This window comes from Monodon monoceros, unplaced genomic scaffold (assembly GCF_005190385.1).
Source record: "Monodon monoceros isolate NGI ecotype Baffin Bay Population unplaced genomic scaffold, NGI_Narwhal_1 Super_Scaffold_16, whole genome shotgun sequence".
NCBI classification, from domain to species: domain Eukaryota; kingdom Metazoa; phylum Chordata; class Mammalia; order Artiodactyla; family Monodontidae; genus Monodon; species Monodon monoceros.
The window spans coordinates 39,075,224-39,087,672 of record NW_021703772.1 but is presented as its reverse complement, the minus strand read 5'-3'; the positions used below and the strand labels follow the sequence as shown (position 1 = coordinate 39,087,672).

General features: G+C 35.3%; 1 protein-coding gene across 1 annotated transcript in view; it reads right to left on the bottom strand.

Annotated features, from left to right (window-relative positions):
- The window catches only part of DNAH7 (dynein axonemal heavy chain 7), a 245,609-nt gene that overhangs the window by 156,909 nt on the left and 76,251 nt on the right, over positions 1 to 12,449 (bottom strand). The window contains exons 20-22 of the mRNA XM_029225556.1: positions 7,860 to 8,053; positions 6,148 to 6,346; positions 3,266 to 3,406 (exon numbers count right to left, since the gene is read on the bottom strand). Of these exons, the coding sequence (XP_029081389.1) occupies positions 3,266 to 3,406; positions 6,148 to 6,346; positions 7,860 to 8,053 (534 nt within the window). The remainder of the gene's footprint in view (positions 1 to 3,265; positions 3,407 to 6,147; positions 6,347 to 7,859; positions 8,054 to 12,449) is intronic.

Here is a 12,449-nt window from a genome sequence, read left to right as displayed (position 1 = left end):
GATCAGTATGTGAAAAAGAGAAGAGGGTTTAGGAAAATCAAATTAAAATCAATGAAAACTGCTGTGCCTAAGGGAAGTGTAAATATCCTGCAGCAGGCTGATGTGGTCACTTTTCCCCACTCTAATAATATTTAATAAGCATTGGGCACCAATGAGTTTATTTCACTCCTTTAGGACCAGGTTAAGTGGTAGCAATGAAACTAAAAATGAGGATTTCCAAGGATGAGAAAAGCTTAAAGGGTAGAGTTGGAGACTTGTTTCTTTAAGGGTCACTTTTATTACTCCTTGAAATATTTTATCCTTTTTTTTAGGAAGTCATTTTTTCAAAAGTTTGGTGCTTGAACACTATTCCATTTATATCATTTTCATAATTAATTGCTATTAATTTGCTTCATAAGTAGTGAAAAATAAAATTCTGTCCCACCTATGTTTAAATAACCCCAAGTGTTTAAATTCTTGGAGCCAGTTGGTGAATTTAAGTATACTGAGTACACAGATTAGTAAGAATAGTTTTGCTCCTAAGAACACAAACTACGCCAGGTGGTGCATCTTAGTTTCCTAAACAGTAAAAGTCAGGATCTTTGAGAGCCTTACCAGTTCTCACGTACTGTAGTTCAACACAAGGCATAAGATTAAACTTTTAATGTTTGGACCTGACGGCATAAATTATATGTCCATAAGAGTCTGTTACTATTTACATCAGCAGAATGTATTTTGCTATACTAGAGAAACAGATTTAGAACTAAAATTTAGCTTCAAACTGTGATGAACTAAGTTCTTTAGGAACTATATTATAATAAATCAATGAGAATTCAGATCAGCTAGATTGAAAAAAATCATGATATTCAATCACTTTTGTTACATTTTATTCATTGTAAACTGTTCTGTACAGTGAACTAATGAATCTAAAGGTAACTATCAATACTTTATATAGTTATCCAAAATAAACCCTGTCTGGAATCATATTTTTATCATACCTAGTTCCCTCTACATACACAATGATAAGCTGACTCAAAATCATAGCAATATTTGCAATAGCCCAAGCTCTGTGACAGTGGTGATTCTTTCATTCATTTTTAGCCCCTGTAATAGCTCATATACTGACTAGTTCCACAGTGACTATTCCTTGAATAAATAAATGGAAACAGATCCTGAGGGGAATGGGTCCTCTGGAAGTGGGACAGTACAACATGGTGCTATCATAGCATCAAGCTCCAGACAACCTGGAGTGTTTGCAGAGAATGGAAATGTCTAGTCTCCTCTGAGGCTGCCAAGAGTCCCCAGTTACTGAACCAAAGATATCAGTTTCGAATGTGAACCACACATTAATTAAGGAAAAAGTCATCAACACACAGAATACTAAAACATGTGCTACCCTCCCCTGATAGAAACACATATTAAATCACCAATGCTTTAGAATACTAAAACATGTGCCATCCCTTCCTGATGCTGCTACAGAACCTAAACAAACTGAATATGCACAAGATACAGACAGGGACAAGGTACACAGACAGCAGATGAAGGGCATATTGAAGCAGAGTATTCACAAGCAGAGGAAAAAGGAAAGAATTAATTTTTAAGGACATGTACAACGCTTAATTTCATTCCATGAAATTTAGTTATGTGAAACATCACAAAACACAACAGAAGAGAACAATCCAGCAAGTAACAGCAAAAAAGCCTTGCTAAGTTCCACTAAATTACAGCTTTAGAGGATCTACGTCTATGAAGCTGAGTCCCCCTGGAGTAGTAGTCACTCAAGGCATGGATTCTCATTTTGGCTTTCTCTGTGAATGAATGGCTCCATACGTGCACCATATTACACGAGTGGGATAAAATGGAGTAAACTAATAAATGAGTGAATAAATAACCTCATCTCAGTATCAGTGGATACTGCTGTAAGCCAAAAAAAAAAATCTATTTGTATCTGTATAAAATATGGTAAGAACAATATGGTAAGAATTGTAGGCAGATAGCTTTGAGCAGAGGACACATTGAAATGCAATGACCTAAATTGTGTGTCCCTTGAGATACAAATTACGCCTGGGAGATAAGTAGAAGCATGAAAGGTTTACACTTAAATTCTCTACCTCAACTCCTACCTGTTCCAGAGAAAAATATCGTTTTGACAGACGGGTGGAGGTTTAATAAACACCACGTTTAAATTGAAGAAATGTGGAAGATGCCTACAAATTTGTCTTATTTGCTCACATTTGCTTCTTTGTTCCCTCTATTTCCCATAGCGATGAATGAGAAAGTTGGCATGGTGGTTTGGGGGGCCAGCAAGCAAGGAGCGAGATCCATGTCCCGCCAGTAACCCACATTGGCGATAGAGGAATCCCTTTGTGTGGGGCGTGGTAGCTTAAAAGTAAACAGACAAAATGAAGTTTCTGGACCCACTGGGGAGAAAAGAAACATGCACATAGACAGCCAAGAGCCCAGGAGTATCCCCAAGGGCTTACTGCTGTAAGGGAAACCCTCATTCCCCGTGCTCTGGTTTCCATGAGGAAAGACTTTTTCCTAAAAATCCCTGACTTCCTGCCCTATGCCCTTATCCTTTCCTCAGAGGAGAAATAAGTGACCTGTTGGTAAGTTGGAGTGAACTAAGCATGTGTCACTCAGCTCCCTCCTCTATGAGACCTGCCTGCTTACAGAGAATACGAGTCTCTCTCAAACCCAACACTCACCAGTGCTCAACAATACCTTACAGACAATAATGCCAAACTCCATGTAAAAAATACATTAAAAACTCATGGTTTTAAACAACATCTGCAACTGCTAGATTCCAACTGACCTATCAGTCAACCAAAAGTTGACCTGCTTGGAATCCTACCTTATGGATAAGAATGCTGCTTCTGTTTTTAATATTATTTTAATATTATAATATTAAATATATATTTGTTAGAATAATTAATATTAAGCATCATTCAAAATATTATTATTTACTAAAAATCAGTACACTAAAAATTAAAATAGTCAAAATAAGTCAATTAATATCTTTTGTCTTCATAGGGTAGTTTTACTGAAGATATAAAAGAGAATTATGTTATGTTTTTCCTCCTAATCTTTCTGAGTTTAGGACATTTCTTTGTCCTACTATTACTGTATTTTTAAAGGCATAAAAATGTATATAATAAAAAGATTGAGGCTCCAGTATGCTTGGCTTTTTGAGTGGATTGTCTTTATTTTTTTTTAGAATAATTGTATTTTGGCAATTATAACTATTTAAAAAATGCTGCAAAACCTGTGGGTAATAAAAGCTTACCTTTTGTCCTTTTGCAATAGCTGTTTGTACTTCTATTGTCCAAAAGGTTTGGGATACACAGAGAACTGTTTGTCCAGGCCAATCTCTTACCCAGTTAATTCGTTCATGTTGTGTATAGGCAAAAAGTGCATCTCTAATTACCTAATTGAAAAAGAAAATGCTAAAGGTAAACAATTTCATACTTTACTTGAACAAGCTAAAAAATGAAGAGCTAACTCCCGAGTGGATTATCTTGTACTGCTCAACTTCTTACAGCTTAGCCAACGATGAAGGTTTAAAGCATGTAACTAGACAATTTCAAGTTTTTCCATACACCTGAGAGCAAAACAAATATATTACATAGCATTTTATTTTGCTTATACATAATCTATTTGTGTGAACCACATTATATGAAATATTTCTTTGGCCAGTCGCAGCCAAAGATGTCCTAGGTACATTTGGACTGAACAAACGCAAGCAATTTAATTACAAAACATAAGTTCAAATAATTCCAAAATGAGATCTGTCAAATTCACCAATTATTTTCTTTGAACTTAATCAGATCCCCACTCAGCCATGTGTATATTTGTACATGCACACTCAAGCACCCTACACAATTCCTCTAAAGTTCCTCCTGTGTTTCCAGACCTCGCTCCCTCTCAGTCCTGTAGTTTGATGCCCAAGGCTATGATGACAGGGTGGATATATAATTCATTCATGGAGAGTTGAGAGCTTTAAATTCAGGAAGCCTAAGTCATGTACTTTACTACATGCGTTTTCAGTGAATTCATAGATCCACTTTTTCTATCAGCCATCAGTGGGAAACATTCCAATCTATTATATGTATCAATCAAAAATAGTAGCATCTATGAGGTGATAGTCACGTTAATGTCTGAATTTCAGAAAAGATTATCAAAATTACATTTTTCTGAGAAATATATAAGGATAGGCAAATCTTTCTGGATTTCTAGTTTAGCTAGGATATTTACGGAGTTGAATAGAAATGAAGGGCAATGTTGTCTATTGATAATAAAGAAAATGTAAAAGGCCAGAGGAAGCCACAGAAAGGGCAGGTGAAAAGGAGAAACTGAGAGACGGGAGGAACACAGGAAAGAATAGAAGGTACAGTAGAGAAATGCCAAAGATGGAATAAATATGTGTTCTAGAAGGACACTGTGGAGAGAATAGGAGGGAGGCATTAAAATCTAAATCACAAATTTCTATACAGTTGGATGAGGAGAAATATGATTACATAAAGTTCTATAATATTGTATATAAAACTGTGTATGCCATATATGGCATTATTAAATTGTGTTATTAAACTGTGTATGCCATATATGAAAAATAACATATTTTGGCAGTAGCAAGCTGCCAAACTACAGCAAACTGCAGTATTAAACCCATGATAATCCAGTAAGATAAAAGGGCAAAGGTGCCAAGAACATGATTTTTTATTATTTAGAAATGACACAAAATTCACTTAATTTAGGCATGCAGTAGCCTTTCAAGCATGCAAATACGTATAGCACAACACAGTAACACACATAGCTCCTATCTGTAGTATTTTACATTGCATTCACTTGCATTTTTCCCACCGACACAAACTTACACATGAACATTTTTGGGGAAGATATTTCCTAGCCGCTTACTTGCCACCCCATCTTAATGCTCTGAAATGGTAACCAAAATATTTTCTCTGAGTACCCTGACAAACAAAATTAAAAGAATAGTTGAAATAGTATTAGATATGTCTAAAATAATGAGTTACCACTGTATACATCAAGTAACAAACCATATAACCAATTCAATGCTGCTAAGTAGTGGTCCAAGTGAAATGCATTTAGCTGATAGCTAAATGGGATAGCTGCGTAAATGCTGCTGATAGCTGCGTAAATGGGAAAGCTGCTTGTCAATACTTATCAAGCCCTACGAAAGCTCATCCTCTTTTGCCCAGTGATTCTACATATGAGAAGTTATCATAAGAAAATAAATAATTCAATCAAAGAAACCAGTATGCATAAGGACATTCATTATCACTTAATCCATAATAGGGAGAAATGGGAACCTGTCCAAAAGATTTTGCATCTATTGAAAAAATACAAAGCAGGCAGATATTAAAATTATATTTAAGAGAAAGGAACATTAAGACACATGATGTACATTAAACACCTAGATTCCAGTGAATTTTTCAATAATGTGTGACAGCATCTGAAAAATTCATGAAAACTGTTGTTGATTAGGGCTTGATGCCATATTTCCTTCTCATTCTTTCTCTCATGCTTCCCTGCTCAATCATGATTTTTATTCCTGGTAAGGAACTTGAATGCTAAGTCCACATTATAGTAAAAAATTAATTAACTGCTCAATTAAGCTCTATCTGCTCCCTCAACTTAAAATTCTCTACTAACAAAAATAATTACAAATGATTGAGGTGGTAATATGCTTTCTGAGATATGGAAAATATGAAGTTACTGTTAATTGTAGAAAGTACTTATGATTTTCTAACATTTTGGTACATATTTTATATATTCACAGAACAAAAGGAACCACCAGAGGAGCATACATGTCAAGGAGACTGATGTGAAACTGCAGAGAGGTGCTTCCAAGGCGAGACTAAAGACAGACCATGCAGACCAAAGTGTGTCTAACATTGAAAGCACAAGAAATGAGACAGACTCATGACTAAAACCCAAGTTTGTTGTAGTATGTATGGCATTTTGTCCCACTTTTCAAGTGAGTCACTACAAAATTAGTATCAGAGACCATATCTTTGCCTTCAATCTATCTGTTACAATTGATTTGGTAATTCATGACTCAATTTGTCTAAATAGAAGTGCATTTATCAATACTACATTAACATTCTATCATCTTTACTAGAAATAATAATAAATACGGTTGACTACCTTATGGATGGATTTAATCATAACTCTCTCTAACTCAGCCAACCACTTCTCCACTTGACCTCTGGCTTTGGCTGTTGAAATGGTGTCTACGAGTTCCACCACTTCTCCTTCACTACTCTTCATGTGAGTGATGTCCAAACTTTCTGTAAATTCCACCTTTGCAATTCCTTCAAAACATTTCTTCAAGTGAGGTTGTACTCTATCAGGAAAAAAAATTGTTTAAGGGACTTAACCAAATAAAAGCAATTCCCTAAATATCAGTGTTCTTTGTATACCAATCTTCATTCAAAATTCATAAATGTGCACTATGCGTGAGGCCCCTGCTAGATGCTAGAGATGAAGCGCTGATAGAAAAAAAAAAAAAAAAAAAGACAATTCTTGCCTGCACGGATTATACAGTCCAGTGGGAGATCATCATTAATGGAATAATCACAAAAAGATCTGTAAAATTACAATTATAATAAGAGCTACATGAGGCTTTGTTTCCAACACAATGAATCAAAAGCTGTTAAAAGTAATACAAGGACCAAACCAATCTTGACCAACAGATAAAACACTAATCTGAAGAATCTTCAAATGCACAAAAAGTAAGATATTTCAACTGGGATCTTCAGAGACTGCTTGCAAATTATGAACTAGGTTTAGTGCTTTAAGTAAATCAACTACTTTGAAGGTGCCCAACTTTAGTCTATTCATTGTAATACAGATGGAACTGACTAAATTCCTCATTCTTGGCACATTACAAATGACCAATTGAATTTATCTTTCAAACAGGCAAAAAATGGGCAGAGTATAAAAAGTCAGGTGGAAATCTGAGTCTAAATTTATCTTTTTGTCTGGATTACTTGTCTCCTACTTTGAAGGCACAAGACACAAAACTGACAAATTTAACAAATATCTATTCACTGACTGATGTAAACCAGACTCTCTTCTAAGGAACAGGGAATCAGCTGTGAGGGGGAGAAGGTCAAAAATCTCAGCCATCATGGAGCTTATGTTCTGCTAGAGGAAAGCAAACAGTAAACAAATAAGCACATTATAGAGTAAGCCAGATGATAAAAAGTGTGCTGAAAGAAAACGAGGCAGAGAAGATAATCAAGAAAGGTGACTAGGGAGTGCTGGAAGGGGGTGCCATTTTAAATAAGTGGCCAGGGAAGGCCTTCTTGAGTGGCAGATGTTTGAGCAGGTTTCCACAAAGATCTAGAGGAGGTAAAAGAAGTCTTATGGATATTTGGGTGAGGAGGATCCCAGGCAAAGAGAACAGTACACTGAGGGAGGAGGCTGCCCCTTTTATGGGAGAATTACAAGGACTGTAGCAGAATAAACAAGAAGAAAGCTAGTGGGGGATGACTAGGAAGGATCATGGGGGAGCACCTGCATGGGTGACTGCAAGCCACTGAGAGGGCGCTGACTTTTATTCTGCATGGGACGTAGAAGAGGGATGTGTTCTGAAAAATCTGTAAGACAATATGTGATAAAACGAGAAATCCACTCCAAGATTCATCATATTTGGAAAAATATCATTCAATGATATTCCTTACGCTTTTAATCGTTATTTAAGTTGATTATTGATATGATTTAGAATAGTCTTGAAAAAAGTTATTACATAAACAAAATCATATATATTTAAGTTCTGCATTATTCTGAAAATTAAAGGCAACAAACTTAGCCATGTATTACATACATATAACATATATGTATATCTTACTTACCTAGTGGGATCTTTAGTCTCAGACAGTATCTCAAGAAGTTCATCGTTAGACAAGAAAAAGAATCTGGGGAAGAAGAGACGCTTCTTTTCCAAATATTCATTAAGTCCTTTAAGAATGAGTTCCAAAAGTTCATTAGATTTTTTCAGCCTCTCCAGCATTCTCTCAATAGTTACAACTGCCAGAACATGTTTATCCTAAAAATAAAAAATGTACAACTCAAAAATACTTGATATTCATATTGACTTTATATTCCTATTATTTTTGAGATTGCATGGTTTTAACATAACAAATGTTATTCAAAATTTAAAGTGAATACTTACTTATGTTTTAAAAGTACTCTTGCATAGTCTAGATCTAACCAGCCCTTTAATTGTGTAAAAGCCACGTTGACTTGGTCCTCATTGATGTTGGCCACAATTTCTCATTCTAAGTTGGGAACTGTGAGAGACAATGAGTGTGGCAGGAGTGGGGAGGGGGACACTATCTGAACTCACAAGAAGGACAGGAGGAAACAAAAGAGTATGAGATATGTTTGTCTATTGTTCTTCGAGGAAAAGTACTCTAAAAAGATGTCACCATTATAATTATTATTTTGAATATTATTGTTATCAATAATAATAAAATAACAATTCCTGTTTTATGAGGGTAGATAAAAATAAGGGGTTGGGAGCGTGGAGGAAGGAGCTTTCCATAAAGATCTTACATTGCAAAGAACTACCTTTGGAACCGCATTATAACACTCTGCTTGTTGAAGGACTGAAGTTCAAGGTGTGTTCTTCCTGAACTCTCTAGAGACTAAGATTGTTCTACTTTCAAGGCATGGATTTCTGAACATTCTATCACTTGAAAGTGTCACCGTGAGCTGTTTGCTTTAAAGGGATTCAAACACAATCAAGTATTTTTAAAAGCTTTCTTTTATGCTGTAGGATTCAAAATAAGAATTATACCAAAAGCTGGTCTTAAGAACTGATATTTTAAGAAATAGTTTACTGATTTCTCAAAATACCCCTACAAGTAACCACCAGGCTTATGAAAATCTTTAGAAATACATATTAAAACACAATCTAGACAGAGCTGAAATAAAATTCTTTTTACTATTTTTCCTTAACACATGATTGATGTCATCCAGGTCTAGTCTTGGTCTTATAATCCCAAACTCAGTGTTCACCACTGACACCAATGACAAAGAAAGAAGAATTCTTTACTAAGTAGGCTTAGAAGTGTGAGAGAGAGGTGGCAAAACACATTAGAGATTTTAATCACCAGACCAAATAAACTTCATGAGAATATACTGGTACATTTAGAAAATTTACATGAAATTAAATCAAGGGAATATTGTTAAAAATTAAAAAGAATTTTAAGATTAACTAATTTAAACCTATTTTTGGTACTTAGCCAAAGGGAGTTTGGTACTGAATGTGAGATCAATCAAAAATTTCAACTGTAAATTGTTTCACAGAGAAATTTTATTCTACTGCAGGAACATGTTTTTGTTAATATACTTTCAATGTGACTGGAAAGGAAAGATAATTTTCTGCTTTGTTTTGAAATATAACAATGTAACTTGGGAACACAGCAATTTAATCAAAGAGCAAAATAATCATCAATACCTGTTTTTTTTCTTTTTTCAGTAGAACAGGTTCATATGGAATATGCAACATATGCAATTCACTTATCTTTAAAGAGGCACAATTTTTTAAAGGCATTTTATTATATTTCCTAAGAGTTTTATGTTTCAAATAAACATTTAAAAATGCACACAAAAAGAAGCATGACAGAGATTCAGGTCATAATTTAATGTTCAGTTCATTCGACAAAGTATGGAGCAGTACCCTTGTACTCCTAAATTCAAAAACCAAAATGGTGTTCTTAGAGTGCCACCTTCTGGAAAAGTATGCTTTTCTTTGTTGGAAAAAAAAAATGTTGCTAATAAATGTGAAAACTTCCTTTCACAAATTAACAATGTTTGTTTTATTCTCAGCCAAAGAATTTATTGCAATTCGCTATTTTGGATCTGAGATTTGAAAGCTAAAATAAAATCAGTTATTTAAAACAACAGTTCATATTTCTTTCTCTAAATATTGCAATTACAAAAGAAATACCCCTTGGAAGCACTTAGCATTTGAGCAAAAAAATTTTTATTGGATTCCTGAGGTCAAACCTATTTATCTAGATCAGCTCAATGATGCTGAATCAAATATGCTAGTTCTGAATCAACACAGGCGATAATCTATGTACCTTGGTATATGGACTTAAGAAAAAAATATAGAAAAGTAATCAATCATCTCTGGACTGGAAACTAAACACTCTCTTCTCATGAGAAGGTAAACAGAACAGAGACTACATCAGATGAAGAGAAGAACAGACCTGGTTCCTAATCACTTAATTAACTTGACTCTCTATTTTCTTATCTCTAAAATGGAGATAAGAGCTCTCTTTCAAAGTTGTTATGAAGACCAAATTAGACAAAATATTGGAAGCACCTAATATGGTGCCTAGAACACACATATGCTTGAAACTACCCTTTCCATTTCGCCTTCTATAACTGTCTCTTGATGAGATACAGACAGAGAGACACTACTCTGGGGGAATTCATGGAGTAAGTCACTTACATCACTCCATTGGTTTAATGGAGTTAAAATAAACATTTTATAAACTGCCATCCTTCTGGTAAGATATTCATCATAGTAAAATAAAACTGGCTTTAAGTTCCTTTAAGCATTGCCACAAAATTCTAGTACAGAGTAGGCATCCCATAAATATTCGTTGAATGCTTGAGTGAATGAGGATGAGTTAAACCTGCAGACACACAAAGGCACTCAAGGAACTTACGACCCCCCCATTGTACCAACTTATTAGCTAAGGTTCTCAAGGCAGAACAATAAGATGTTATAACAGGAAGCTACCAGAAATTTGAAACTAAGTATGACTCCTTTGACGCTTTAATTACTTTTCATCTTTGGGAGAGGAAAAGGAATTATTAACTGCTATTACTTTTTGGTATTAAAGAAATAATTTTACAAATTTTACGTGTCTTCTTTTGCTTCACAAGTATCACCAATCTCATCAGCTTAAATGACAAGCTACTGGTTGATTTACATTTCTAAACCAATTGCCTGTGATATCAGGGCCTGAAACTTTAATTGGGGTACACACAGAGAGCATTCTAATTACTGCTGCCAGGAAGCTTCACAGAAAGTACACTCAATGGAATTAAGCTCAAGCCAGTTCTATAAACTTCCAGAAGCATAAACTTCCAAATCAGAAAACCCTGGACAACAGAAAACTAATAAGATCCTCTTTAAACCTTTTAAGTACTAAGAAAGGAAATGTGCGTTCACTGAGTAGACCTTTATGCTCCCTTACAACTTTCAGATCCTTTGACCTCACCAAAAATAGAAATTCTTTCAAGATGCAGGATGTTTCTAGGATTAATCCAGCTCTTAGGACCCAGGTTTCTAACACTGAATTTTCAGAGAAGGTTTTTCAGAATTCTTAGAACTAGCAATAATTCAAGGATCAATCTCAATTTAACTATTCACCCACTCACTCAACAAATATTTACGGAGGACTTGATAGATGTCAGACACTGTTCTCAGTGCTTGGGCCACAACGTGAACAAAACAGACAAACATCCCAGCCTCCATGAGGAGACAGACGATAGATAACAAACATAACAATTCAAAAATCATATACTAAGTTAAAAGGTAATGGATGCTGCAAACACGGAAAGGGGGATCAGGGTTGCCAGGAAAGGCAAAGGCAGGTTTCAATTTAAATACATGAGCCTCAATGTGAGCCTCTTTATAAAGGTAATATTTGAGAAAAGACTTCAAAGATGCAAAGGTACTCATTAGTTCTGCAGATACTTGGAGGTACAGCATTTCAGGAACAGGGTCCAGTCAGAGCAAAGGTTCTACAGCAAAGGGTGCTTGGCATGTGTGATTGAAAAAGAAGAAGAAGAAAAGAAAAGGAAGCTAGTGTGGCTGGAATAGAGAGAGCCAGGTAAAAGTTATAAGGACAGAGAGGTTCAAGAACTTCCTGTTCAAGGAAACCATTGCCATGTCCCATCAGAAGCATTTCTCCCTTGGATACTAAGATATTTCAACTAGCAAGAACAAAAGCAGGGAAGCAAAACTGTGAGTTTATTGGGTGAATTGGTATAAAGTGTCACTATCATTTTCACTTAATTCCCAGACCCATGTACTCTGCCTATGGGAGAAACTCTGTACTTGGAGCTGGTTGAGAACTTATGCTATGTATCCTCTAGAACTGCACCCCAAACTCATACTTTTCTTCCTGCTGGAATAGCAACTGAGTCTTCAACATGAGACATTCCACTTTTTACGAGGTCAATGCTCACATAGGACCTGTAAATCTTATGAGTATCAGTCAATTGCCTCATTGCCCTTGTAGTGTGGGTTCCTTAGCAGAAGCAATGTTGTGTGGAAACTGTGACAATAAGTCATTCTGTAAGTCAGTGAATGACAGTGTTGACAGAAACTTGGAATAAGAAAGAAAATCCCTCTGGTGCAGAAAAATCACTGATCCCTTCTAAGTTGAAAGAGGTCCAATGTATTTAATTCCTTC